Source organism: Salvelinus fontinalis, chromosome 32, assembly GCF_029448725.1.
Source record: "Salvelinus fontinalis isolate EN_2023a chromosome 32, ASM2944872v1, whole genome shotgun sequence".
In the NCBI taxonomy this organism is placed as follows: domain Eukaryota; kingdom Metazoa; phylum Chordata; class Actinopteri; order Salmoniformes; family Salmonidae; genus Salvelinus; species Salvelinus fontinalis.
The window spans coordinates 29,371,860-29,396,261 of record NC_074696.1 but is presented as its reverse complement, the minus strand read 5'-3'; the positions used below and the strand labels follow the sequence as shown (position 1 = coordinate 29,396,261).

The following is a 24,402-nucleotide window of genomic DNA, read 5'->3' as shown; positions in this document are numbered from 1 at the left end:
GTGCGACCACGGCCGTTGAGGAACAGGTAAAGGTTGAAGCTTACCTCTAGGCAGGTGTCTAGGAGCCTTGCACTGGGCGCACACCGAGCAGGAGGAAACATAAATCCTCACGTCCTTAGCTAAAGTGGGCCACCAGTACCTCCCATCAAGACAGCGCATCGTCCGACCTATCCCAGGATGACCAGAGGAGGGTGACGTGTGAGCCCAATAGATCAATCGGTCGCGGACAGCAGACGGAACGTACAGACGACCAGCTGGACACTCAGGAGGAGAGGGCTCTGCACGTGACGCCCGCTCAATGTCCGCGTCCAGCTCCCACACTACTGGCGCCACCAAACACGAAGCTGGGAGTATGGGAGTGGGATCCATGGACCGCTCCTCTGTGTCATACAGCCGAGACAATGCGTCTGCCTTGACGTTCTGGGAGCCTGGTCTGTAAGTAAGAGTAAACACAAAACGAGTGAAAAACATGGCCCACCTTGCCTGGCGAGGATTCATTCTCTTCGCCTGCCGGATGTACTCCAGATTGCGGTGGTCAGTCCAGATGAGAAAAGGGTGTTTAGCCCCCTCAAGCCAGTGCCTCCACACCTTCAAGGCTTCTACGACAGCCAACAGCTCTCGGTCCCCCACATCATAGTTTCGCTCCGCCGGGCTGAGCTTCTTCGAAAAAAAAGCACAGGGGCGAAGCTTCAGTGGCACACCCGAACGCTGAGAGAGCACTGCTCCTATCCCAGCTTCGGATGCGTCCACCTCTACCATGAATGGCAAAGAGGGATCCGGATGAGCCAACACAGGCGCCGAGGTAAACAGAGTCTTCAGGTGTCCAAAAGCCCTGTTCGCCTCAGCCGACCACTGCAAGCGCACCGGACCCCCCTTTAGCAGTGAGGTAATGGGAGCCGCAACCTGACCAAAACCCCGGATAAATCTCCGGTAGTAATTGGCAAACCCCAAAAAACGCTGCACCTCCTTTACCGTGGTTGGAGTCGGCCAATTACGCACGGCTGTAATGCGGTCGCTCTCCATTTCCACTCCTGAAGTGGAAATCCGATGCCCTAGGAAGGAGATGGATTGTTGGAAGAACAAGCATTTCTCAGCCTTGACATATAGATCATGCTCCAACAGGCGACCAAGCACCCTGCGCACCAGGGACACATGCTCGGCGCGGGTAGCGGAGTATATCAGAATATCATCTATATACACCACTACACCCTGCCCGTGCAGGTCCCTGAATATCTCATCTACAAATGATTGGAAGACTGATGGAGCATTCATCAACCCATATGGCATGACCAGGTACTCATAATGACCTGAGGTGGTGCTAAATGCCGTCTTCCACTCATCACCCTTCCGAATACGCACCAGATTATACGCACTCCTGAGATCCAATTTTGTGAAGAAGCGTGCCCCGCGCATTGATTCCATAACTGTATTTATCAGAGGTAGCGGGTAACTATATTTCACCGTGATTTTATTGAGACCTCGATAATCAATGCACGGGCGTAAACCACCATCCTTCTTCTTCACAAAAAAGAAACTCGAAGAAGCGGGTGAAATGGATGGCTGAATGAACCCCTGACGCAGGGATTCAGAGATATATGAATCCATAGCCACCGTCTCCGCTTGCGACAGGGGATACACGTGACTCCTGGGATATGCAGCGTCTACCAGGAGATCTATCGCACAATCCCCCTGTCGATGGGGTGGTAATTGAGTCGCCTTCTTTTTACAGAAGGCGAGTGCCAAATCGGCATATTCAGGGGGAATGCGCACGGTGGAGACCTGGTCTGGACTTTCCACCGTAGTAGCACCAACGGAAACCCCTAAACACCTACCTGAGCACTCTCGCGACCACCCCGTGAGAGCCCTCTGTGGCCAAGAAACAGTGGGGTTATGACACGCTAACCAGGGTAGACCTAGCACCACAGAATACGCAGGGGAATCAATAAGGAAAAGACTAATCTTCTCCTTGTGACCCTCCTGCGTTATCATATTCAACGGTGCGGTGACCTCCCTGATAAAACCTGACCCTAATGGTCGACTATCTAAGGCATGAATAGGGAAAGGCATATCCACAGAAACAATAGGAATCCCTAAACTATGAGCTAAATTTTTATTAATGAAATTCCCAGCCGCGCCTGAATCTACTAGCGCCTTATACTGGGAATGCAAGGAAAAATCCGGAAAAGTGACAGAGACAAACATAAGTGCAGCAGAGGGCTCTGGATGAGTATGGTGCCTACTCACCTGGGGTGATGCCAAAGTGCCCTGCCTGCCTTCTCTATTCCCAGAGGAACCAACCCGGCACCGATCAGCAGTGTGATCTCTGCGATCATAGATGGTGCTCGAGTGGGTACCCCCTCCGGTCTCCCTGCGCACCATCCCTCCCAATTCCATAGATTCGGGAGAGAGAGTGCGGGAGGATGGAACAACCAGACCCCGATCTAGACGTCCCCGAGTAGCCAGCATGTTGTCCAGCCTGATGGACATATCCACCAGCTGGTCGAAGTTGAGGGTGGTGTCTCTACAGGCCAGCTCCCGACGAACGTCCTCGCGTAGACTACAGCGGTACTGGTCGATCAGGGCCCTGTCGCTCCATCCAGCGCCGGCAGCCAAGGTCCTAAACTCCAAAGCAAACTCCTGGGCACTCCTCGTCTCCTGCCTCAGATGATAGAGGAGCTCACCCGCCGTTTTTCCTTCGGGAGGATGGTCGAATACTCTCCTAAAATAAAGGGTGAACTCCTCAAAATGGTCCAACACTGCATTCTCCTCTCTATACACAGCGCTGGCCCACTCCCGGGCTTTCCCGGTGAGGCATGAGACGAGGGCGGAACTCTTCTCCCGGTCGGATGGTACTGGGGAGACCGTGGCCAGATATAAGTTCAGTTTAAGGAGGAAACCCTGGCAGCCTGCAGTATCACCGTTGTAACCCGTGGGTAGGGGTAAACGGATTTTGTTAGGTTCAGGTGGGGAAAACGCGTTAAAAGTAAATCCCCGTTGTGGCAGTGGAGGCGCTGGAGAAACTCCCTGTCTCTCCCAGCGATCCATATTCTGGACAATGCGATCCATGAGGGCGCTCAAACAGTCAATCTCCTTCGCTTGGTCTATAACGCGCTTTTCCACCTCCATGGGCGTCGTGTCCTCTCCTGCTGACTTCATATTTTATGGTCAGAGATTCTGTCACAATGGCGTGTATAGGTGGCAGAGGAAGTCAGGCGCAGGAGAGTCAAAATAGAGTGTAGCATGGAGTACTTTAATAATAGTCCCAGTAATTAGCTCCATAACACTCACGGAAAATTATAATACAAAAATCTGGGTATGAAGACCCATAGCACACCTATACACAGAACACACAACACTTGACAACGAACAATCTCTGACAAACACATGAAGGGAAACAGAGGGTTAAATACACAACAGGTAATGAATGGGATTGACAACAGGTGTGTGGGAAGACAAGACAAAACCAATGGAAAATGAAAAGTGGATCGATGATGGCTAGAAGGCCGGTGAAGTCGACCGCCGAACACCGCCCGGACAAGGAGAGGCAACGACTTCGGTAGAAGTCGTGACATTTGGGCCTATAGCCTACTGCACAAACCGCATTGCTACATAACTGTTTTTATTTGGTCAATGTTGCATAGGGTTACGTTTTTAAGTCATGTTCAAAACAAATCTTGGCTTGCATTTTGACTCAGAAAAGGTTGGTGGCCACTGATTTACACTGATTGAAACGGATTTAACAAGTGACATCAATAAGGGATAATTTTCACCTGGCTTCAAGTGGTCAGTCTGTGTCATGGAAAGAGGTGTTATTCATGTTATGTACACTCAATGTACATACACACACACCGTGTCGACACTGACCCGTCATATGTCTGCTCTGTATCTGCTCCTGGGGGAATGACAGCCACCACACAGCAGACAACAACTGTTGGGCGCACACACACACACACACACACACACACACACACACACACACACACACACACACACACACACACACACACACACACACACACACACACACACACACACACACACACACACACACACACACACACACACACACACACACACACACACACACACACACACACACACACACACACACACACACACACACACACACACACACACACACACACACACACAGCCTCAAAGCAGGAGAGGAGAGAGGAAAACACTAATGCATTCTAAACAAATCCTGACTGTCATGAAGTCGAAATTAATGTGGTTTAAAAGTTTATAGTTTAAGGACATTAAAAGACTCTCATACTAACTTTTCAGAGAAACACCATGAATATATTCTGTCTCGATCTAAAAATTCTGAACAGAATGTACTGACTTTTTACCTCTTGCTCTCATGTGTCAGTACTTTTGTTTAGATATGAAGTGAAAGATAGTTGGAATGGGAAAAAGATTTCCTAAGTGAATGTTTGTTTACCTAACCATCATCATGGCCAAGCCAGGTGGCTAAGAAAGTGCAGTAGTTTAGTATTGTTACACTAAGTTTGTTTGTGCCAAGACTCTTCCTAGAGCTGGCAGCCCGACCAAACTGAGCAATCGGGGGAGAAGGGCCTTGGTCAGAGAGGTGACTAAGAACCCGATGGTCACTCTAACAGAGCTCCAGAGTTCCTCTGTGGAGATGGGAGAACCTTCTAGAAGGACAACCATCTCTGCAACCCTACAAGCCACTTCTCAGTAAAATAGTTTGCCAAAAGGCACCTAAAGACTCTCAGACCATGAGAAACAAGATTCTCTGGTGGGGATGTTTTTCAATGGCAGGGACTGGGAGACTAGTCAGGATCGAGGGAAAGATGAACGGAGTAAAGTACAGAGAGATCCTTGATGAAAACCTGCTCCAGGACCTCAGACTGGGGCAAAGGTTCACCTTCCAACAGGACAACAACCCTAAGCACACAGCCAAGACAAAGAAGGAGTGGCTTTGGGACACGTTTCAGAATGTACTTGAGTGGCCCAGCGAGAGCCAGGACTTAAACCCGATCAAACATCTCTGGAGAGACCTTCAAATAGCTGTGCAGCAACTCTCCCCATCCAACCTGACAGAGCTTGAGACGATATGCAGAGAAGAATAGGAGAAAATCCCCAAATACAGGTGTGCCAAGCTCTTAGCATCATACCCAAGAAAACTTGAGGCTGTAATCATTGCCAAAGGTGCTTCGACAAAGTACAGAGTAAAAGGTTTGAATAATTATGTAAATGTAATATATTTCAGTTTTCTATTTTTAATACATTTGCAAAAAATTTAAATACAACTGTTTTTGCTTTGTCATTTTGTGGAACGGCTTTAACGTAAGAACATTTGGGAAAAATCAAGGGGTCTGAATACTTCCCGAATGCACTGTATATACTGTATATTATAATGGATGAAGCTCTTTACATGTTTAACTGTAATTTCAAACCAAAATAAAAAAAATATCAAACGCCTCTTCAATTAATTCAATTCATCTTCATCTTGTTTAAAACTTTTTAATGTGAACTCAATGTTCTCTGTAAAACAAGTGGGCACAAAGTAACCTATCCTTTCTAATCACTGCATATATGTTAAATTACTGTCATATTATATGTTCAATTACTGTCATTCATTTCACACAGTTACCCTGTTAAAACCAGGGAGCTAGGATATTATTATCGTGTGTGTGTGTGTGTGTGTGTGTGTGTGTGTGTGTGTGTGTGTGTGTGTGTGTGTGTGCGTGCGTGCGTGCGTGCGTGCGTGCGTGCGTGCGTGCGTGCGTGCGTGCGTGCGTGTGTGCGCATTAAAGATACAGAGAAATATGCAGTTTGGAAAATTCCAGAAAAATATGTCATGGCTTTAGAAGCTTCTGATAGGCTAATTGACATAATTTGAGTCAATTGGAGGTATACCCGTGGATGTATTTCAAGGCCTGCCTTCAAACGCAGTGCCTCTTTGCTTGACGTCATGGGAAAAATCAAAAGAAATCAGCCAAAAACTCTTGGGTTTTTGTTGTAGACCTCCACAAGACTGGCTCATCCTTGGGAGCAATTTCCAAACGCCTGAAGGTACCACGTTCATCTGTACAAACAATAGTATGCAACTATAAACACCATGGGACCACGCAGCCGTCATACCGCTCAGGAAGGAGACGCGTTCTGTATCCTAGAGATGAAGAGATGAACGTGCTTTGGTGCGAAAAGTGCAAATCAATCCCATAACAACAGCAAAGGACCTTGTGAAGATATTGGAGGAAACAGGTACAAAAGTATCTATACCCACAGTAAAACGAGTCCTAAATCGGCATAACCTGAAAGGCCGCTCAGCAAGGAAGAAGCCACTGCTCCAAAACCGCCATAAAAAAGCATTTAGTTTGGTTACCTTTACTTTCTTGGGTACAGGAACAATGGTCTTGAAGCATGTGGGGACATCTTGAAGCATGTGGGGACAACAGACTGGGATAGGGAGAGATTGAATATGTCTGTAAACACTCCAGCCAGCTAGTCTGCGCATGCTCTGAGGACCTGGCTAGGGATGCTGTCTGGGCCGGCAGCCCTGCGAGGGTTAACATGCTTAAATGTCTTACTCACGTCGGTCACGGAGAAGGAGAACCTACAGTCCTTGGTAGCGGGACATGTCAGTGGCACTGTGTTATCCTCAAAGCGATCGAAGGTGTTTAACTCGTCCGAAAGCGTGACGTCGGTGTCCGTGGCGTGGCTGGTTTTCCCTTTGTAGTCCGTGATTGTCTGTAGACCATGCCACATATGTCTTGTGTCTGAGCCGTTGAATTGTGACTACACTTTGTCTCTGTACAGACGTTTTGCCTGTTTGATTTCCTTACAGAGGGAATAACTACACTGTTTGTATTCGGCCATATTCCCAGTCACCTTGCCATGGTTAAATACAATGGTTTGTGCTTTCAGTTTTGCGCGAATGCTGCCATCTAGCCATAGTTTCTGGTTAGGGTAAGTTTTAATAGTCACAGTGGGTACAACATCTCTTATACACTTCCTGATACACTTAGTCACAGTATCAGCGTATTCATCTATGTTGTTCTCCGAGGTTACCCGGAACATATCCCAGTCTGCATGATCAAAACAATTTTGAAGAGTAGATTCCGATTTGCCAGATCAGCGTTGAATAGTGCCTAGCACTGCTACTGTACTTCCTGTTTGAGTTTCTGCCTATAGGAAGGGAGGAGCAAAACGGAGTCGTGATCAGATTTGGACGAAACGAGGGCGGGTGAGGGCCTTGTAGGCATCCCATAAGTTGTAGTAGCAGTGGTCGAGTGTTTGAACAGCGCAAGTACTAGACTGTATGTGTTGATAGAATTTAGGTAACGTTTTCCTAAAATGTTATTTGTTAGAATCCGCCGCTACAATAAATGCAGCCTCAGGATATGTGGTTTCCAGTTTGCATAAAGTCCAGCTAAGTTCCTTGAGGGCCGTTGTGGTATTGGCTTGAGGGTGAATATACATGGCTGTGACTAGAACCAAAGAGAATTCTCTTGGGAGGTAATACGGTCGGCATTTTATTGTGAGGTATCCTAGGTCGGATGAAAAAAATTACTTGAGTTCCTGTATGTTATCACAATCACACTGTGAGTAGTTAATCATGAAACATACACCTCCACCCTTCTTCTTCACGGAGAGATATTTATTCCTGTCTGTGCGATGAACTGAAAACCCAACTGGCTGAACGGACTCAGACAATATATCCAGAGAGAGCCATGTTTCTGTGAAACAGAGTATGTTACAATCCCTCATGTCTCTCTGGAAGGAAATCCTCAGCTCGTCAATTTTATTATCCAGAGACTGAACATTAGCAATTAACACACTCGGAACCAGTGGGTGGTGTGCGTGCCTCCTGAGTCGGACTAAAAGTCCACTCCGAGTACCTCTTTTCCACCAGCTGTGTTTTGGAACAGCCTCTGGAATCAGTTCAATTGACCTGGAGGAATCCCAAAAGGATCCAATTCGGGAAAGTCATATTCCTGGTCGTAATGCTGGTGAGTTACTGCCACTCTGAAATCTAAAAGTTCTTCCCATCTGTATGTAATAACACAAAACATTTCGGGGATAATATTGTACGAAAAAAACATTTTAAAAAACGAAATACTGCAAAGTTTCCTAAAAGCTAGAAGCACAGCAGCCCTGTCCGTCGGTGGCATTTTCCATTTTCCATCCAAAAACAATTATATTATTATATGTACCTCTAAACATTGTCTAGCTGTGGAGAATCATAAAGGATATATGGCTAAGGATATACTCCCAAATGAAATGGTTTCAAATCAGAGCTGGTTCAATGGAAGCTAATATCGATAAATGTATCTGTCGACTTGGAATATTTCTGTAATTGAGGAACGCGATTAATTAATTCAGAGGAATTGTGACATGCAAACAAATTAATTAAGAATCTTAAACACTGATTCAATAAAGAAAACATTAAAGGACTATGAGCGTGTTCTATATTACACTCCTTTCTCCCGAATGACTGTAGGTTTCATTTACAACCAAGCCATCACCATTTAATAACTTTGTAATGAGTCTCAGATCTCTTCATATCCAGATATTTTCTGTTTTATTTTCTAAGGAAAGTCTGTTGCTTAGTAACTTTGCACCAGTCGAAGGACACTAATTGAATAATATAATAATGAGACATCTAAAGGTTACATGTTTGACTGGAATAAGATATTACAGTGAGTAATAACATGAGACAGAACTTAACCCTCCTGCCGTGTTCCAGTCGAATTGGCCCAATTTACAATTCTCCCTGAAAAATGTAGTTAATTTAATCTGATTGTCATAAGGTTCCATGACTTTGTCCACACAGGGCATCTGAACACACAAAACACATTTTGATGATTTTCATTACATTGTGGGTGTTTTATTTAACTTTTGTACACCTGTGGTGTTCCCGGTCAAAAATGACCGGTCATTAGAAATGAATGGGTGAGACTACAATTAGTGTATAAAATTGAGTTCAGGCACATGCCCATTCATCAGATGGACACACTTCCTCTCCCAGACCCCCACATGCATGTGTGATTGAGCGCGCACACACACACACCTCACCCTCCTTCTTGGCTTCCATGGCAACCCCCACGGGAACCTTTCCCCAATAGAATCTTTCCCCCACGGGAACCACACCTGTTGGCATTCTCACAAACAATCGCAACATTGTTTCAATAATATATAGAACTTTTCTCGCAGCTCTGGTATATAAAACTTTTTTGAGGCCTTGCTAACAATTCATTCTGTGGCAGCACAATGACCAAACGATATACTGTATGTGAGGCTCTTGATCATATCTTTGATCATGACACTGGTGAGGAGAGAGGCCAGGAAACTGACAGTGAAGATACATTAGAGGAGGAAGTGTCAGAAGTTGAAGACAACACAGAATATGATCCAGACCAAGAGACATTCGATGTGGAACAATCCAGTGATGAGGAAGAGGGCCCTGCTGAGGTTGTTGTTACATTCTGGTCAAAGAATGGGAATTTGTCCTGGTCTTCATCCCCACCTGAGAGGAGAGGTCGGCTGTCAGCTGAAAATGTTATCAGGATGACCCCAGGGCCAACGAGATACGCCATATCCCAGGTTGATGACATAAAATCCTGCCACTAATTTGAAATGGTTTCAAAACAAATGTCCTTGTTAAACTTTGACACAAAGTATTCTATGATAAATAGCACAATATGTTTCATATGAGTATTTATTATAATCAAGATAATCCACACATTATGCTTTTTTTTAACTCAAAAACAAGTTGTATGAGTTCCGATCAGTGAGGGCTACAGGCCATAAATAGCAAATAGAAGTTTAAAACTTGAAATGTTCACAAGAACTTAAGTTGATAAAAAGATCTAACACAACATTAGGGGATAATATATGTATTATTATGGATTTATAATCAGCTATAATGGGGCGGTCATTTTGGACCGGGAACACAGAATTAATTAGCAGGAAATTAACACAACAGGAGGGTTAACTCCAGGCTAGGACTGGGGCTTGGGTTGGACCACAGTCCAGAGCTAAGAGATGCATCAGGTTTCGGGTTGAGAGACTAGGGAGTTATTGTTATCTTACAGGTTAGGTGACTAAAGGTGAGGGCTGGGAGTAAGGAGGGATTGGACTAGGGCCGTGGCTAGGCTGTGCTTTTCAGGCTGGGGTATAAGAACTGGACTGATGAGGTACTTAGACCTGGGACTAAAGAGGAGTGACTGAGGCCTGGAACATTATACATACAGAGTAGAGCCAAGGACAGGAACAGTAGACTGGATAGGAATACTCCAGTCTCCTCAGTTGACCACCGCTAGCTCCAACCTCAGCTGTACGTCAGACTAATTTGATCTGGCAGGAAAATATTGCTTATTGTGCATTATTGAAAGGATCATCAGTCTTATAGAGGCTCATCCTCCTCCTTGTACAGCTCACAGGGCCCAGGGCATTCATTATTACATCCGTTACCAGGACATTATATGCAAATGATCTCCACCTAGCTCCGGCACCCATATATCAATTACTGTGTGAGAGAGAGAGAGAGAGAGAGAGAGAGAGAGAGAGAGAGAGAGAGAGAGAGAGAGAGAGAGAGAGAGAGAGAGAGAGAGAGAGAGAGAGGAGAGAGAGAGAGAGAGAGAGAGAGAGAGAGAGAGAGAGAGAGAGAGAGAGAGAGAGAGAGAGAGAGAGAGAGAGAGAGAGAGAGAGAGAGAGAGAGAGAGATGAGGAGAGAGAGAGAGAGAGGAGAGAGAGAGAGAGAGGAGAGAGGAGAGAGAGAGAGAGAGAGGAGAGAGAGAGAGAGAGAGAGAGAGAGAGAGAGAGAGAGAGAGAGAGAGAGAGGAGAGAGAGAGAGAGAGAGAGAGAGAGAGAGAGAGAGAGAGAGAGAGAGAGAGAGAGAGAGAGAGAGAGAGAGAGAGAGAGAGAATGGACTGTCTGGAAATAGTCTGGACTTGTAGGGATGGAAAGAGGAGAGGAGGAGGAAAAGACAGGAGAGAAGCAAGGACGGAGAACATTGAATCCTCCTCTCGTTCTTTGTCCTTGCAGCTCAGACCCGTGTATGCTGACTCTATAGAACACTGATGCCCCACAGAGATCCCATAGCAATTTAAATCCTATATACTGTTCCCTAATCCAGGATATTGTTAGGATATTGTTACCATAAACCATGCCCTGCCATATAGATAATAACACTGCCTCGACACACAGCCAAAACCAATCAGAAACAAATAATACAGCCCCACAAGAAAATAAAGAAACGGAGAGGTGTGTGCGTGCCCGCTTTGTGTGAACAAAAGAGAACTTTGTGTGAACAAAAGAGAGAGACTTTAGAATGCATATGTATTGTAAGAAAGTAACAGAGAGAGAGTGAGAGAGAGAGACAAAGACAGGGATAGAGAGAGGTACAGAGAAAGAGAGTGAGAGAGAGAGCGAGAGGAGAGAGAAAGGATCACGCCAAGTTCCTTTGCCTCGAAGTAGTGTTGATAAAACAAATCAGTGGGAGTAGCTAATAATACTGCAGTAGCATGACAGTAGAGATAGGCAGTCTAGTCTACTAGGACCTATGTGTGCCCTTGAGTCCCTGGCAACGCAGCGTGTGGGTAACAGCAGGTATTAAAAGCTCAACTAGATGTTGAAGGGCATGACACAAAGCTAATAAAGAATGTAAATCCTTCTCTAAACGCCTTTCATAAACTAGAGGGGGCTTAAACAGGCTGCCATAATGATTGACCCTGTCATTGTTCAGTATAATGACTCAGGGGTGTGTGTGAGTGTGTGTGTTGGTGTGTGTGCATGTACTCTGTCGTTGTTTAGCATAATGACTCAGGAGTTTCATCACGTCAGCAGGAAGATGAGGCGAAACTAGCGAGGAGACACTATCACCGTTTGGAGCACACACATTTACATGTTAGTCATTTAGCAGACACTCTTATCCAGAGAGACATACAGGAGCAATTAGGGTTAAGTTCCTTGCTCAAGGACACAGACAGATTTTTCACCTAGTCCACGCAGGGATTCAAACCAGCAACCTTTCGGTTACTTGCCCAAAGCTCTTAACCGCTAGGCTACCTGCCGCTCACGCAGGCGCTTAATTAGCGGTGATGAGCAGGAGTGTGGAGAGCAGTCACTCATACTCAATATATCCAGTACTCTAACAGAGCACCAATCATGGTTTCTATGACAACAGCCCTATCTAAAAATGCCTCCTCTCCCTACTGTCAATCATAAGAGTATGAAAACATGAGTTGATGTCAGTTAAAACAGAAATGGACCCTCCCTGTTATGTAGTCTGAATCAGGCTTACTATACCACTGAGAGAATGCTGTTGCTTCCCCCTTAATGACAGTACCACATCGCTTCACAATAGCTTCCTTTCATAAGCCACTGTCATTAAAATAATTACAGTAAGGTTAATTATAGAGGACCTGGTCCCTCAATTATCTCAGTGTATCTAGTTACAGAATTCTAGGGATTGATCACGACCAGGGGGAAAAGAGAGACTATAAAAGAGACTCTGTTGACTCCCTTGGTAGATCATCATGCTAAGGTTGTGAAGGCCTCACAGCAGAGAAGGTTAATCGACGTAAACAACATTTTCTTAGGGTCCATTTTTGGTCACGTTTTAACCCGATCTAAAGCTTACTGAAACAGTATAATACGCAACATTCTCCCATCTGCCAACCTGCACACTGAATGATCTGATTACAGTGAATGGCGAGAGTGTGTTCTGTTCTTCAGAAGCAATGCAGAATCAGAGTCAATCTCTGTTGCTAATCACTGAGCTACGGCTCAGCAGGACAATAAGTCAATCAACTCCTGCAGTGTCCTCCACGTAAGCCAATCAACCCACGCTGTATCTTCCCTAGGATTGCAGAAGGAGACCAGAACGTTAGCCATGAAATCACAGGTAAGTGATTGAACAGAACATATTCTTTGTACCCCTTTTGGAATGGGAGAATGGGCCTGGTTCCTTTGCCATTTCAGGGTTGTGCTCATTAGGCATGAAACAGAGGTAAATTCTGAACTTGTCAAACAAGGAACACTTGAGAATGTTCATGGTTCAGGTCCAATTCCTAGATATCCAAGAGAGGCTGGGAGAGGTGAACGTTTAGGGTACTAGCTTTGTTCTTTTGATTTGATTAGACTTATTTCATTCATGCTTGCAGTTGACAAGACTGAATTATGCAGAATGCAGTTACATTTGGACAATCCTTAAAAATCACAAGATACTTCATTCAAAGAATGCTAGCTAACAAGAAATGACCATTTATTTTATAATTTTCTCCTACCCCTGATGGACACTGACCATTTCAGTTATTTGTTTCCAGTGTCTATCATTCAATGTGCTTTAGACAGATAAGAACTGAGCCTTTCTTTGAGTTCCACTTGACAATTTTCTCTTCACTTTCTAACAGGAGGAGGTCTAGACTCCCCAGCCATATCCATCTCTCACTCGACCTCAAATCTCCCAAAGTGTTTGGACTATGTCTAGGCCTCTAGTCTCTTTGCACACATCCCCTCCGTTTCTCCCTCCCTTCCCTCTTTTTTTATCTGTTTCATTTCCATTTCTTCCCCTCTTCAGTTCATGCTCTGGTCCTAGTTTAATTAGGACTTACTGAAGCAGACTGGATATACACAGACCAAAGACACAAGGTAAATGTCTTTGCCCAGCCTCGCCTCTCCACAGAGTCTGATAAGCAGCAAGTAAAGCTCTGTCTTCTGTGAAATATCCTCTCCTCCAGAGATTCTGATCAAACTGACCAGTAAGACTCCCACTTCCTCTGAAAACAAAAAGGATGTGATTAATTAACTACGCAATATTTTGCCAGTTGTTTTTGGCACTACATGCTATACAAGGGGGAAAATATGGAAATAACAAGTAATAGCCTAATTTCAAAAGATTTTACTCTTCAACCAGTGCTGGCACCAACCATCAAATATTCTCAAGCAGCAAAAAACATACAATTCTCCCTAACATCCTAATACTGCTAATTAAATCCTGTTATTAGAACAAATAAAGACCTTGTTAGGATTGGTAATTTCATCATTAAAGGTCCAACAACAACACCAGGAAAGGAGATGCCTTTAGCGTAAATGCAATAGAAAAACCTCTGAAAACGGATGTTTGAGGATACGTGCCATAATGGCACCCTATTCCCTTTTTGCGCACTACCCATAGGGCTCTGGTCAAAAGTAGTGCGCTATACAGAGAAAAGGTTGCCATTTGAGACACACATTTACTACACCTATACTTCAAAGACAACATAGCTGTGGAACACGGGGATGCAAATGAGGCAAGGAGTCGTGTTATGTTCGAACAGGGAGTAAGAGCACTCTGGTAATGTGCCATTTAAATGCAAAGAGCCATTCTGCTACAGCTAGTTAGTTTTTCTACTCTCGAGTCAGTGATCATCAAAGCCGGTGAAGTGCAGGGAATGTCCTGCCTTCAAACTGCTACTATAGAGGTGGGGAGGGGGGAGAAAGGGCCCAGGTGATTTCACCCCGTGCTCGCCGTTGGAAGTCCTGCTAAGAGATGAGGGTCGCGTTTCGTTTGAACTCTGAGAGGAAAGTTCTAAACAAAGACCCTCGCTAGCCTTGCTAGTCCCTCGCAAAACTTTACTGAGTAGTGTGTATGTTGGACGAGGGCTACTGTGACTTCTGCCACATGGCAGAAACACACATACACGGCTTAGTCTAATAGAAGTCTTCACCCTATTGTGACACTGTAGCTTACTGCCACCATCACTGGTCTCATTCTCCACATATCATGTCAGAGGACAAAATGTCCGTCTTATCACTGTCCACATGTTAGGTACGGGACCTGAATCACACACGATGATGCAATACTCTTTCTATACCAAGATAACATGACAGTTTGCTGTCATTTTCTACATAAACCTTATCAAATAGAGACACCATACCCATTGCACAAGTCTTCAGCGGCATTTCTAGAACTGCATTAAGATGCTGTGAGTTGACCGGAGAGAATGGGGAGAGGCCAAAAACATTTCAGGAGGCAATGCTGGCCCAATTCAATATGCATTGATTCTGTTTCTCTATGTTGTATATTTTTATCCAAACAATTTATGCAAAAATGCTCAGTTTTAAAGGGTATGACGCCTCTGAAGAGAGGTATGGAGGGGACTGTAATGTCCCCTATACTCCACATCTGGAATCGCAGCTATACTCTCCCTCTCTTCCTCCCTCCAGTGTTTCCACACCATTGGTATTCTGCTGGTCTCTGGGTCTGTGATCTATATTATTGATCTGCTGCGGTGTCCGATAGATAAACTAAGCTGTTGTCTCAATAAGAGTCTCTTAGCGGCTCTGGAGGAATTTAAACCCTTAGAAAGTTATTGGGTTAGAGATGTGCTTACCCAATGGGTAAGTATTTAGATTGTTTATGCGGCGGAATAGTGCATAAAGCATCAACATGTTCCCTTGGTTTTATGTTGATATATTTCAAGAGAAATACTAAGATATTTTCATGAAATATAACAACCAGGATTGGGATTGACTTTTCTCACAGAGAAAACATAGAAAACATCACTTGATCATTTTCTGGGATAGTGAGTAACGCCAGGAAATGGCTGTAATGAATGACGTACATGGATTTTTGAATGACGTGCATTGAACTTGCAATGTCAAGTTCAAGTTGACATTGAAATGGATGCCAACTGTTACACACAGAAAATGTATAAATAAATTCACTCTCACAAAGCAGCTTGAATAATTGTCTAAAAGGTTGTCTGTTTATGAAGTGATCTTAGCCTGTGGGCTGTGGGTTTGTAAGCTACTGCCTCAAGTAGTCCAAACAATAGGTACTTAGCATGGAAAACCCTCAACAGTGCATTTCATATAGTCTTTATTTCTCATCCCTGAGAGGGAGTGTCTGTGATGATGAATAAAGACATGACTGAAGCAGTCCACTTCAACATTTTAAAGACACACGCACACACTCCACTTAAATCCCACATTTACCCCATCTGAAGACCTCCTCTAACAGATGAAAGATAAAAAATTAGGGGAAAAAAGGAAGCTAAACAGGTTTCTGCTACTGGCCCCTGAGGAACACCAGGAAGTGTAATCAGCACTGTGACCCAATCAGCAGTGACCCATGGCCAATCAGCCAATCCCAGGGAGGAAGTTCATTAACTAACCCCGTTTTGCCTCCGGAGCGGAGAGATGTGTGTGTGTGTGTGCCCAGAACAGCGGAACAAGTGTTTGATAACACAGCAGATGCATTATGCAGAATCCGGATGCTCTGCAGGGCCCTTTTCCTGCACACGCACACACACACACACACACACACACACACACACACACACACACACACACACACACACACACACACACACACACACACACACACACACGAACAGCAGTCACAGTTCACCTGTGCAATTGAATATCCCGTCATTACATGCGGCGCCCGCACATGGACAGTTTCTCTGAGGCTAGGAGAAGCTCACACACCATTTCCCTCAATGGTGGCAGGAAGCTTTAAATAAACATGCAGGTTGTATGTGTCTGTGCAGCAAATATGGGCACGGAATAAGGCTTGGATTCCCAGAGTGTGTGTGTGTTTGGAAAAAGGGTATTTTAGGGTTAGGGGTTAGATTTAGGGTTACAATTAGGGTTAGGGAAAATAGGATTTTGAATGGGAATCAATTGCTTGGTCCCCACAAAATAATAAAATGTGTGTGTGTGTGTGTGTGTGTGTGTGTGTGCGTGCGTGCGTGCTACGTTCCCCAGTTTCTGTGTTGTAGTTTCTATTTGAGTGTGTGTGTTTCAGGAGATTGAGTCCTGGAATTTCTCCCCAAGCAGCTGATTGGTCGGCCCCAATGGATGATTGGAGAGCTGACCCCACCCCCTCGTCAAGATACAGCTGTCTCTAATTACCATTGCCACCTGAAGCTATATAAAAGCCAGTGTTCTGTTCAGGAAGAGAGAGATCAAGGGCAGGCTGAGAAGATAGGCAGGCTGAGAAGATAGGCAGGCTGAGAAGATAGGCAGGCTGAGAAGATAGGCAGGCTGAGAAGATAGGCAGGCTGAGAAGATAGGCAGGCTGAGAAGATAGGCAGGCTGAGAAGATAGGCAGGCTGAGAAGATAGGCAGGCTGAGAAGATAGGCAGGCTGAGAAGATAGGCAGGCTGAGAAGATAGGCAGGCTGAGATTGAATGTTATATAGATCATTGCTGAGAGAGAGGTTTATAGCATGTTGGTCGTGAGTATGTACTATGTTAGCTGTTGTTGGTAGCAGCTTTGGTATGTTCTGTGTTTGTTACTTTGTCAGAGCTTCTTTAATGGCCTGAGTTTCTTCTCCGTTTTGTTGTGAAGTGGATTGTTTGATATTCTGTTTCATTTGTTCCTAGGGGTAAGGGGAAGGCACCTAGGGAGTGCTTAGGCAAGAGGCCCGCGGGCATACATATACCTGTAGTATATTCACTGTCTAGGCACACTAGGTAAAACCTGGGCGGACCACCCCCCTGTATTTTGGTTAGTGCACCAGGTGGTGCTAAGTTAGGTAAGTAGTGGGTAGGCAGGTTAGATAGGAGAGGGGGAGCTTTGATATTTACTTACTTTGGTTCCGTCCAGCCCCTTTTCCCCATATTAACGTGTAAAGGAAAGAAATCCTAGTAAACGGTCAATTCTGCCTTTTTGTCGTACTTTCTCACGCCTAAAGTCCATACCTCTTTCACTTCACGGGGAGTTGAGTTGCAGCAGGGTGTTGCGTTCCTTCTTCTCAGAGGCTTGCGTAACAGTGCGTGCGTGTGTGTGTGGAACGAGGCTTGGCCCCCTGCTGGAGCATGACTAACTTACCTACCTAGAAAACCTGTGATAGAGCACATGCAGAGAGACCACCTGGCAGTGTGGGGATGATGGAAACAGACTCTGAGCTAATGGAAATGCTGGGCCTGTTTTACTTCCCTCCTGTTTCATACACAGCAGGCTGCTGGGAGGACGGCTCATTATAACGGTTGGAATGGAGTGAATGGAATGGTATCAAACACATGAAAACAATTTAATCCATTCCAGCCATTACTATGAGCCCGTCCTCCCCAATTAATGTTCCACCAACCTCATGTGGTTTCAAAACCTAGCTAGCATACTAACTTAGGCTCAAATCCAAAGTTCTGTGAAGTGTGCATTTGGACAATGGGATAGAGTTTTTGGGACCCTTTGCTGAAATGTACATCAGAAATGATGTTCATTAGATGAAGACCTAGGGTTATAAACCACATTGGAACTGTGTTGAGATTTACCTCGTAGCAGGTCTGGGGTGCTGTGTGGCCAGTTGTATGTCCTCATCAGCTGCCAGTCAAAGTCGTCCTCCTGTCCCTGCTTGTACTCACACAGTCCAGGGTCAGAGTCTTCGTCAAAGGTACAGCCAGCTGTACGGGTAAGAAAGAGAGGGGAAATGCTGGTCTAAGGCATCAATACTGAATAAATAAACCAACTTACAACTTAAACAGCCTTTGTGGGTCAATGTCTATTCCCCTGCTCTTCAAGCAAAAAGAACATGCATAAATACATTTAAAAAATATATATTTCTGAGTTTGTCTGTTTTTGTTTGAGAACCACTTTTTTTTAAGGCATCAATGAAATGACAAAGAAAATCCATACCTCATATCTTTCCTTTGTTCTTTGGGAAGCGCAAGAGAAAATTACTCTCAAAGACTTAGAATAAATAATGAGCTCTATTAGAGGGACAACAGCAGCAGCACTGCCACTATGGGCACTCAGGACAAAACTCATACATCATCACAGGCAGGCTATAAATGCCTACATAAAAAAAACTTTACACTCGTCCCTAAAAGCTTTATTTTCTGTCCAAATAACATTTAATAGTTGTAATCTAGGTGGCATTGCAGCATGGCGACAGGGTCTGGCTGAGTATACCTCTCCGGTCCTTCTGTCCATTTCCCCCTGGGGAATCTATGGGATGCATCCCAAATGGCACCCTATTCCCTACAGTATATGGTGCACTACTTTTGACCAGGGCCCATAAGGCACTATATAGGGAATAGGGTTTCATTTGAGACAGAGCCATGGTCATTTTGCCCCATTAGCCCTTTGGTGTGAAAATAGCAGGCCAGCTACAGGTCACTGAGATAGGGCTAGGATGACAGGCGGGGGTGGTGGTGCCAGGGTAGGGAGGTAGTGGCACTATCACATCTGATGGGGATGGTGGGGAGGGTGTGTGTTTGTGGGGGGGGGCTATCAACCAGACAGGGAGTCAAAGTGACCTTTACCACCCTGTCAAGCTCATCGTCCCAGTTCATAGTACCCTCTCTCAGCTCTCATCACACCAACCACATGCTTTAAAGCCAGCAGCTACACAAAAACCCAGAACAAGATGGTCCTAAATGAAAGACAATCGCTAAATTCTGCATATCTCCTATGTCAAAATGAACCATACATAACATAACATGATACACTGTACACAGGGAAGTTTGTTGATAAGGTGAATAGACTAAAGTAGTACTACTCAGGTTGCTATGGTACCAGTGGAGAGCCACAGTTTTGGCCCTTGGATTGAGTTGGACTGGACCAGTGAGAGTAGCAGGAGTGGACCCCTGGTGGTGGGTGGGCAAGCAGAAGAAATGCATATTCACTTCACATAAAGTCCAGTACTTCCACAGGCACAGTACCCTGTTGCACACACACACACACACACACACACACACACACACACACACACACACACACACACACACACACACACACACACACACACATACACACACACATACACACACACACACAGCCCATTAACTCAAAAAGCCCTGGTGTGGAAGGCAGGCCAAACGGCCTTTACTTTAACTCCAACAGTCCATAGTTTAGTGTATATCCTGGGACCCTCTGGGCTAAGTGATCATATTAAGCCTTAGCAGGAGTAGAGCACTGAACAGGACTTGTGTTAAAGAGTCACTGACGCCATGCCAGGCCCTGCTTAAAAGCATCCCACCTGGCCGGCCGGAAAACAAACCTACAAACACACACGCCCGTCGCCCGCTGTTCTCTTTTGTGTTTTGTTTGGGAAATACATCTGTTTTCTTTCTTAATGTAGACTAACTTTTCTCCTGTTTGAAACAGCAGGCAGAAGGCATTCCCTTTGCAATAAACCACCAATACACTTTCTCTTTTTCTTATTTTCTTCAGGGCTAGACATGTCAGCTAATTTGCGGACTACTTTCCACTTTTCCTTCCTGCTGACTAAGTAGCATCAACCCCCCTTCTTCCTCATCCCCTTCTCCCATAGTCCGATCTTCTCCTCATCTCCTCTTCCCTCCACCTCCTGAAGCGAGCTGTGTGTTTCCGGGTGTGTAAGCAGATCACAGATTAAATTGCCTGTTCGTGTCTGAGGGCTGGTTGTTGTGCAAGCTATCCACCGAGTAGAGCAGAGAAGAGAGGACACTGGGTGAAAAGGGCCATTATCAAGGGATATCTTTATGCATTCGGAAAGTATCCAGACCCCTTCAATTCAGACCCCTTCAATACAGCCTTATTCTAAAATGGATGACAAATGTTTTATCCTCATAAATGATGATGATGTTGATGAAACAATGATGTTTCTAGAGACAAGATCTCTCTCATCATCACTCAATACCTAGGTTTACCTCCACTGTATTCACATCCTACCATACCTTTGTCTGTACATTATTCCTTTAAACTATTTTATCGCCCCCAGAAACTTCCTTTTACTCTCTGCTCTGGTAGCTCTAGGCGACCAATTCTCATAGCTTTTAGCCGTACTATTATCCTACTTCTCCTCTGTTCCTCTGGTGATGTAGAGGTGAATCCAGGCCCTGCAGTACCTGGCTCCACTCCTATTCCCCAGGCGCTCTCTTTTGATGACTTCTGTAACCGTAATAGCCTTGGCTTCATGCATGTTAACATTAGGAGCCTCCTCCCTAAGTTTGTTTTGTTCACTGCTTTAGCACACTCTACCAACCCGGATGTATTAGCCGTGTCTGAATCCTGGCTTAGAAAGACCACCAAAAATTCAGACATTTTTATCCACAATTACAATATTTTCAGACAAGATAGAACGGCCAAAGGGGGCGGTGTTGCAATCTACTGCAAAGACTGCCTGCAGAGTTCTGTTATACTATCCAGGTCTGTTCCCAAACAATTTGAACTTCTACTTTTAAAAATCCACCTCTCTAAAAACAAGTCTCTCACCGTTGCCGCCTGCTATAGACCACCCTCTGCCCCCAGCTGTGCTCTGGACACTATATGTGAACTGATTGCCCCCCATCTATCTTCAGAGCTCGTGCTGCTAGGCGACCTAAATTTGAACATGCTCAACACCCCAGCCACCCTACAATCTAAGCTTGATGCCCTCAATCTCACACAAATTATTAATGAACCTACCAGGTACCACCCCAATTCCGTAAACACGGGTACCCTCATAGATATCATCCTAACAAACTTGCCCTCCAAATACACCTCTGCTGTTTTTAACCAAGATCTCAGCGATCACTGCCTCATTGCCTGCATCCGTAATGGGTCAGCGGTCAAACGACCTCCACTCATCACTGTCAAACGCTCCCTGAAACACTTCAGCGAGCAGGCCTTCCTAATTGACCTGGCCGGGGTATCCTGGAAGGATATTGATCTCATCCCGTCAGTAGAGGATGCCTGGTCATTTTTTAAAAATGCCTTCCTCACCATCTTGAATAAGCATGCCCCATTCAAGAAATTTAGAACCAGGAACAGATATAGCCCTTGGTTCTCTCCTGACCTGACTGCCCTTAACCAACAGAAAAACATCCTATGGCGTTCTGCATTAGCATCGAACAGCCCCCGTGATATGCAACTTTTCAGGGAAGCCAGAAACCAATATACACAGGCAGTTAGAACAGCCAAGGCTAGCTTTTTCAAGCAGAAATTTGCTTCCTGCAACACAAATTCAAAAAAGTTCTGGGACACCGTAAAGTCCATGGAGAATAAGAACACCTCCTCCCAGCTTCCAACCGCCCTGAAGATAGGAAACACTGTCACCACCGACAAATCCACTATAATTGAGAATTTCAATAAGCATTTTTCTACGGCTGGCCATGCTTTCCACCTGGCTACCCCTACCCGGGATAACAGCACTGCCCTCCCCTCTGCTACTCGCCCAAGCCTTCCCCATTTCTCTTTCTCCCAAATACAGTCAGCTGATGTTCTTAATGAGCTGCAAAATCTGGACCCTTACAAATCAGCCGGGCTAGATAATCTGGACCCTTTCTTTCTAAAACTATCTGCTGAAATTGTTGCCACCCCTATTACTAGCCTCTTCAACCTCTCTTTCGTGTCGTCTGAGATCCCCAAAGATTGGAAAGCAGCTGCGGTTATCCCCCTCTTCAAAGGGGGGGACACCCTTGACCCTAACTGCTACAGACCTATATCTATCCTACCCTGCCTTTCTAAGGTCTTCGAAAGCCAAGTCAACAAACAGATTACCGACCATTTCGAATCACACCACACCTTCTCCGCTATGCAATCTGGTTTCAGAGCTGGTCATGGGTGCACCTCAGCCACGCTCAAGGTCATAAACGATATCGTAACCGCCATCGATAGGAAACAATACTGTGCAGCCGTATTCATTGACCTGGCCAAGGCTTTTGACTCTGTCAATCACCACATCCTCATTGGCAGACTCGACAGCCTTGGTTTCTCTAATGATTGCCTCGCCTGGTTCACCAACTACTTCTCTGATAGAGTTCAGTGTGTCAAATCGGAGGGTCTGTTGTCCGGGCCTCTGGCAGTCTCTATGGGGGTGCCACAGGGTTCAATTCTTGGACCGACTCTCTTCTCTGTTTACATCAATGATGTCGCTCTTGCTGCTGGTGATTCTCTGATCCACCTCTACGCAGACGACACTATTCTGTATACTTCTGGCCCTTCTTTTGACACTGTGTTAACAACCCTCCAGGCGAGCTTCAATGCCATACAACTCTCCTTCCGTGGCCTCCAACTGCTCTTAAATACAAGTAAAACCAAATGCATGCTCTTCAACCGATCGCTGCCTGCTCCGGCCCGCCTGTCCAACATCACTACTTTGGACGGCTCTGACTTAGAATATGTGGACAACTACAAATACCTAGGTGTCTGGTTAGACTGTAAACTCTCCTTCCAGACCCACATCAAACATCTCCAATCCAAAGTCAAATCTAGAATTGGCTTCCTATTCCGCAACAAAGCATCCTTTACTCATGCTGCCAAACATACCCTTGTAAAACTGACCATCCTACCAATCCTCGACTTCGGTGATGTCATTTACAAAATAGCCTCCAAAACCCTACTCAATAAATTGGATGCAGTCTATCACAGTGCCATCCGTTTTGTCACCAAAGCCCCATATACTACCCACCACTGCGACCTGTACACTCTCGTTGGCTGGCCCTCGCTTCATACTCGTCGCCAAACCCATTGGTTCCAGGTCATCTACAAGACCCTGCTAGGTAAAGTCCCCCCTTATCTCAGCTCGCTGGTCACCATAGCAGCACCTACCCGTAGCACGCGCTCCAGCAGGTATATCTCTCTAGTCACCCCCAAAACCAATTCTTCCTTTGGACGCCTCTCCTTCCAGTTCTCTGCTGCCAATGACTGGAACGAACTACAAAAATCTCTGAAACTGGAAACACCTATCTCCCTCACTAGCTTTAAGCACCAGCTGTCAGAGCAGCTCATAGATTACTGCACCTGTACATAACCCATCTACAATTTAGCCCAAACAACTACCTCTTTACCTACTGTATTTATTTATTAATTTATTTTGCTCCTTTGCACCCCATTATTTCTGTCTCTACTTTGCACTTTCTTCCAATGCAAACCAACCATTCCAGTGTTTTTTTTAGTTTTTATTTTACTTGCTGTGTTGTACTCACTTCGCCTCCATGGCCTTTTTATATTTTTATTTATTTATACATATATCTGTTTGCCTTCACCTCCCTTATCTCACCTCACTTGCTCACATTGTATATAGACTTATTTTTTTTATCTTTTTCACTGTATTATTGACTATATGTTTGTTTTTACTCCATGTGTAACTATGTGTTGTTGTATGTGTCGAACTGCTTTGCTTTATCTTGGCCAGGTCGCAATTGTAAATGAGAACGTGTTCTCAATTTGCCTACCTGGTTAAATAAAGGTTAAATAAAAAAAAAAAAAAAAATAAATAAATCTACACACAATACTCCATAATGACAAAGTGAAAATAGGTTTAGACATTTTTACAAATGTATTAAGTAAAACACAGAAATACCTTATTTACATACAGTGCCAGTCAAAAGTTGACACACCTACTCATTCAAGGGTTTTTCTTTATTTTACCATTTTTCTACATTGTTGAATAATAGCGAAGACATCCAAACTATGAACTAACACATAAAGAATTATGTAGCGACTAAAAAAAGAGAGATTCTTCAAAGTAGC

At 44.8% G+C, this 24,402-nt stretch overlaps 1 protein-coding gene across 6 annotated transcripts in view; it reads right to left on the bottom strand.

Moving 5' to 3' along the window:
• The window catches only part of LOC129831048 (receptor-type tyrosine-protein phosphatase U-like), a 295,005-nt gene that overhangs the window by 161,984 nt on the left and 108,619 nt on the right, over positions 1-24,402 (bottom strand). For all 6 annotated transcript variants that reach the window (XM_055894045.1, XM_055894046.1, XM_055894047.1 and 3 more), the window contains exon 2: positions 18,240-18,368. In XM_055894045.1, coding sequence (XP_055750020.1) covers positions 18,240-18,368 — 129 coding nt within the window. The remainder of the gene's footprint in view (positions 1-18,239; positions 18,369-24,402) is intronic.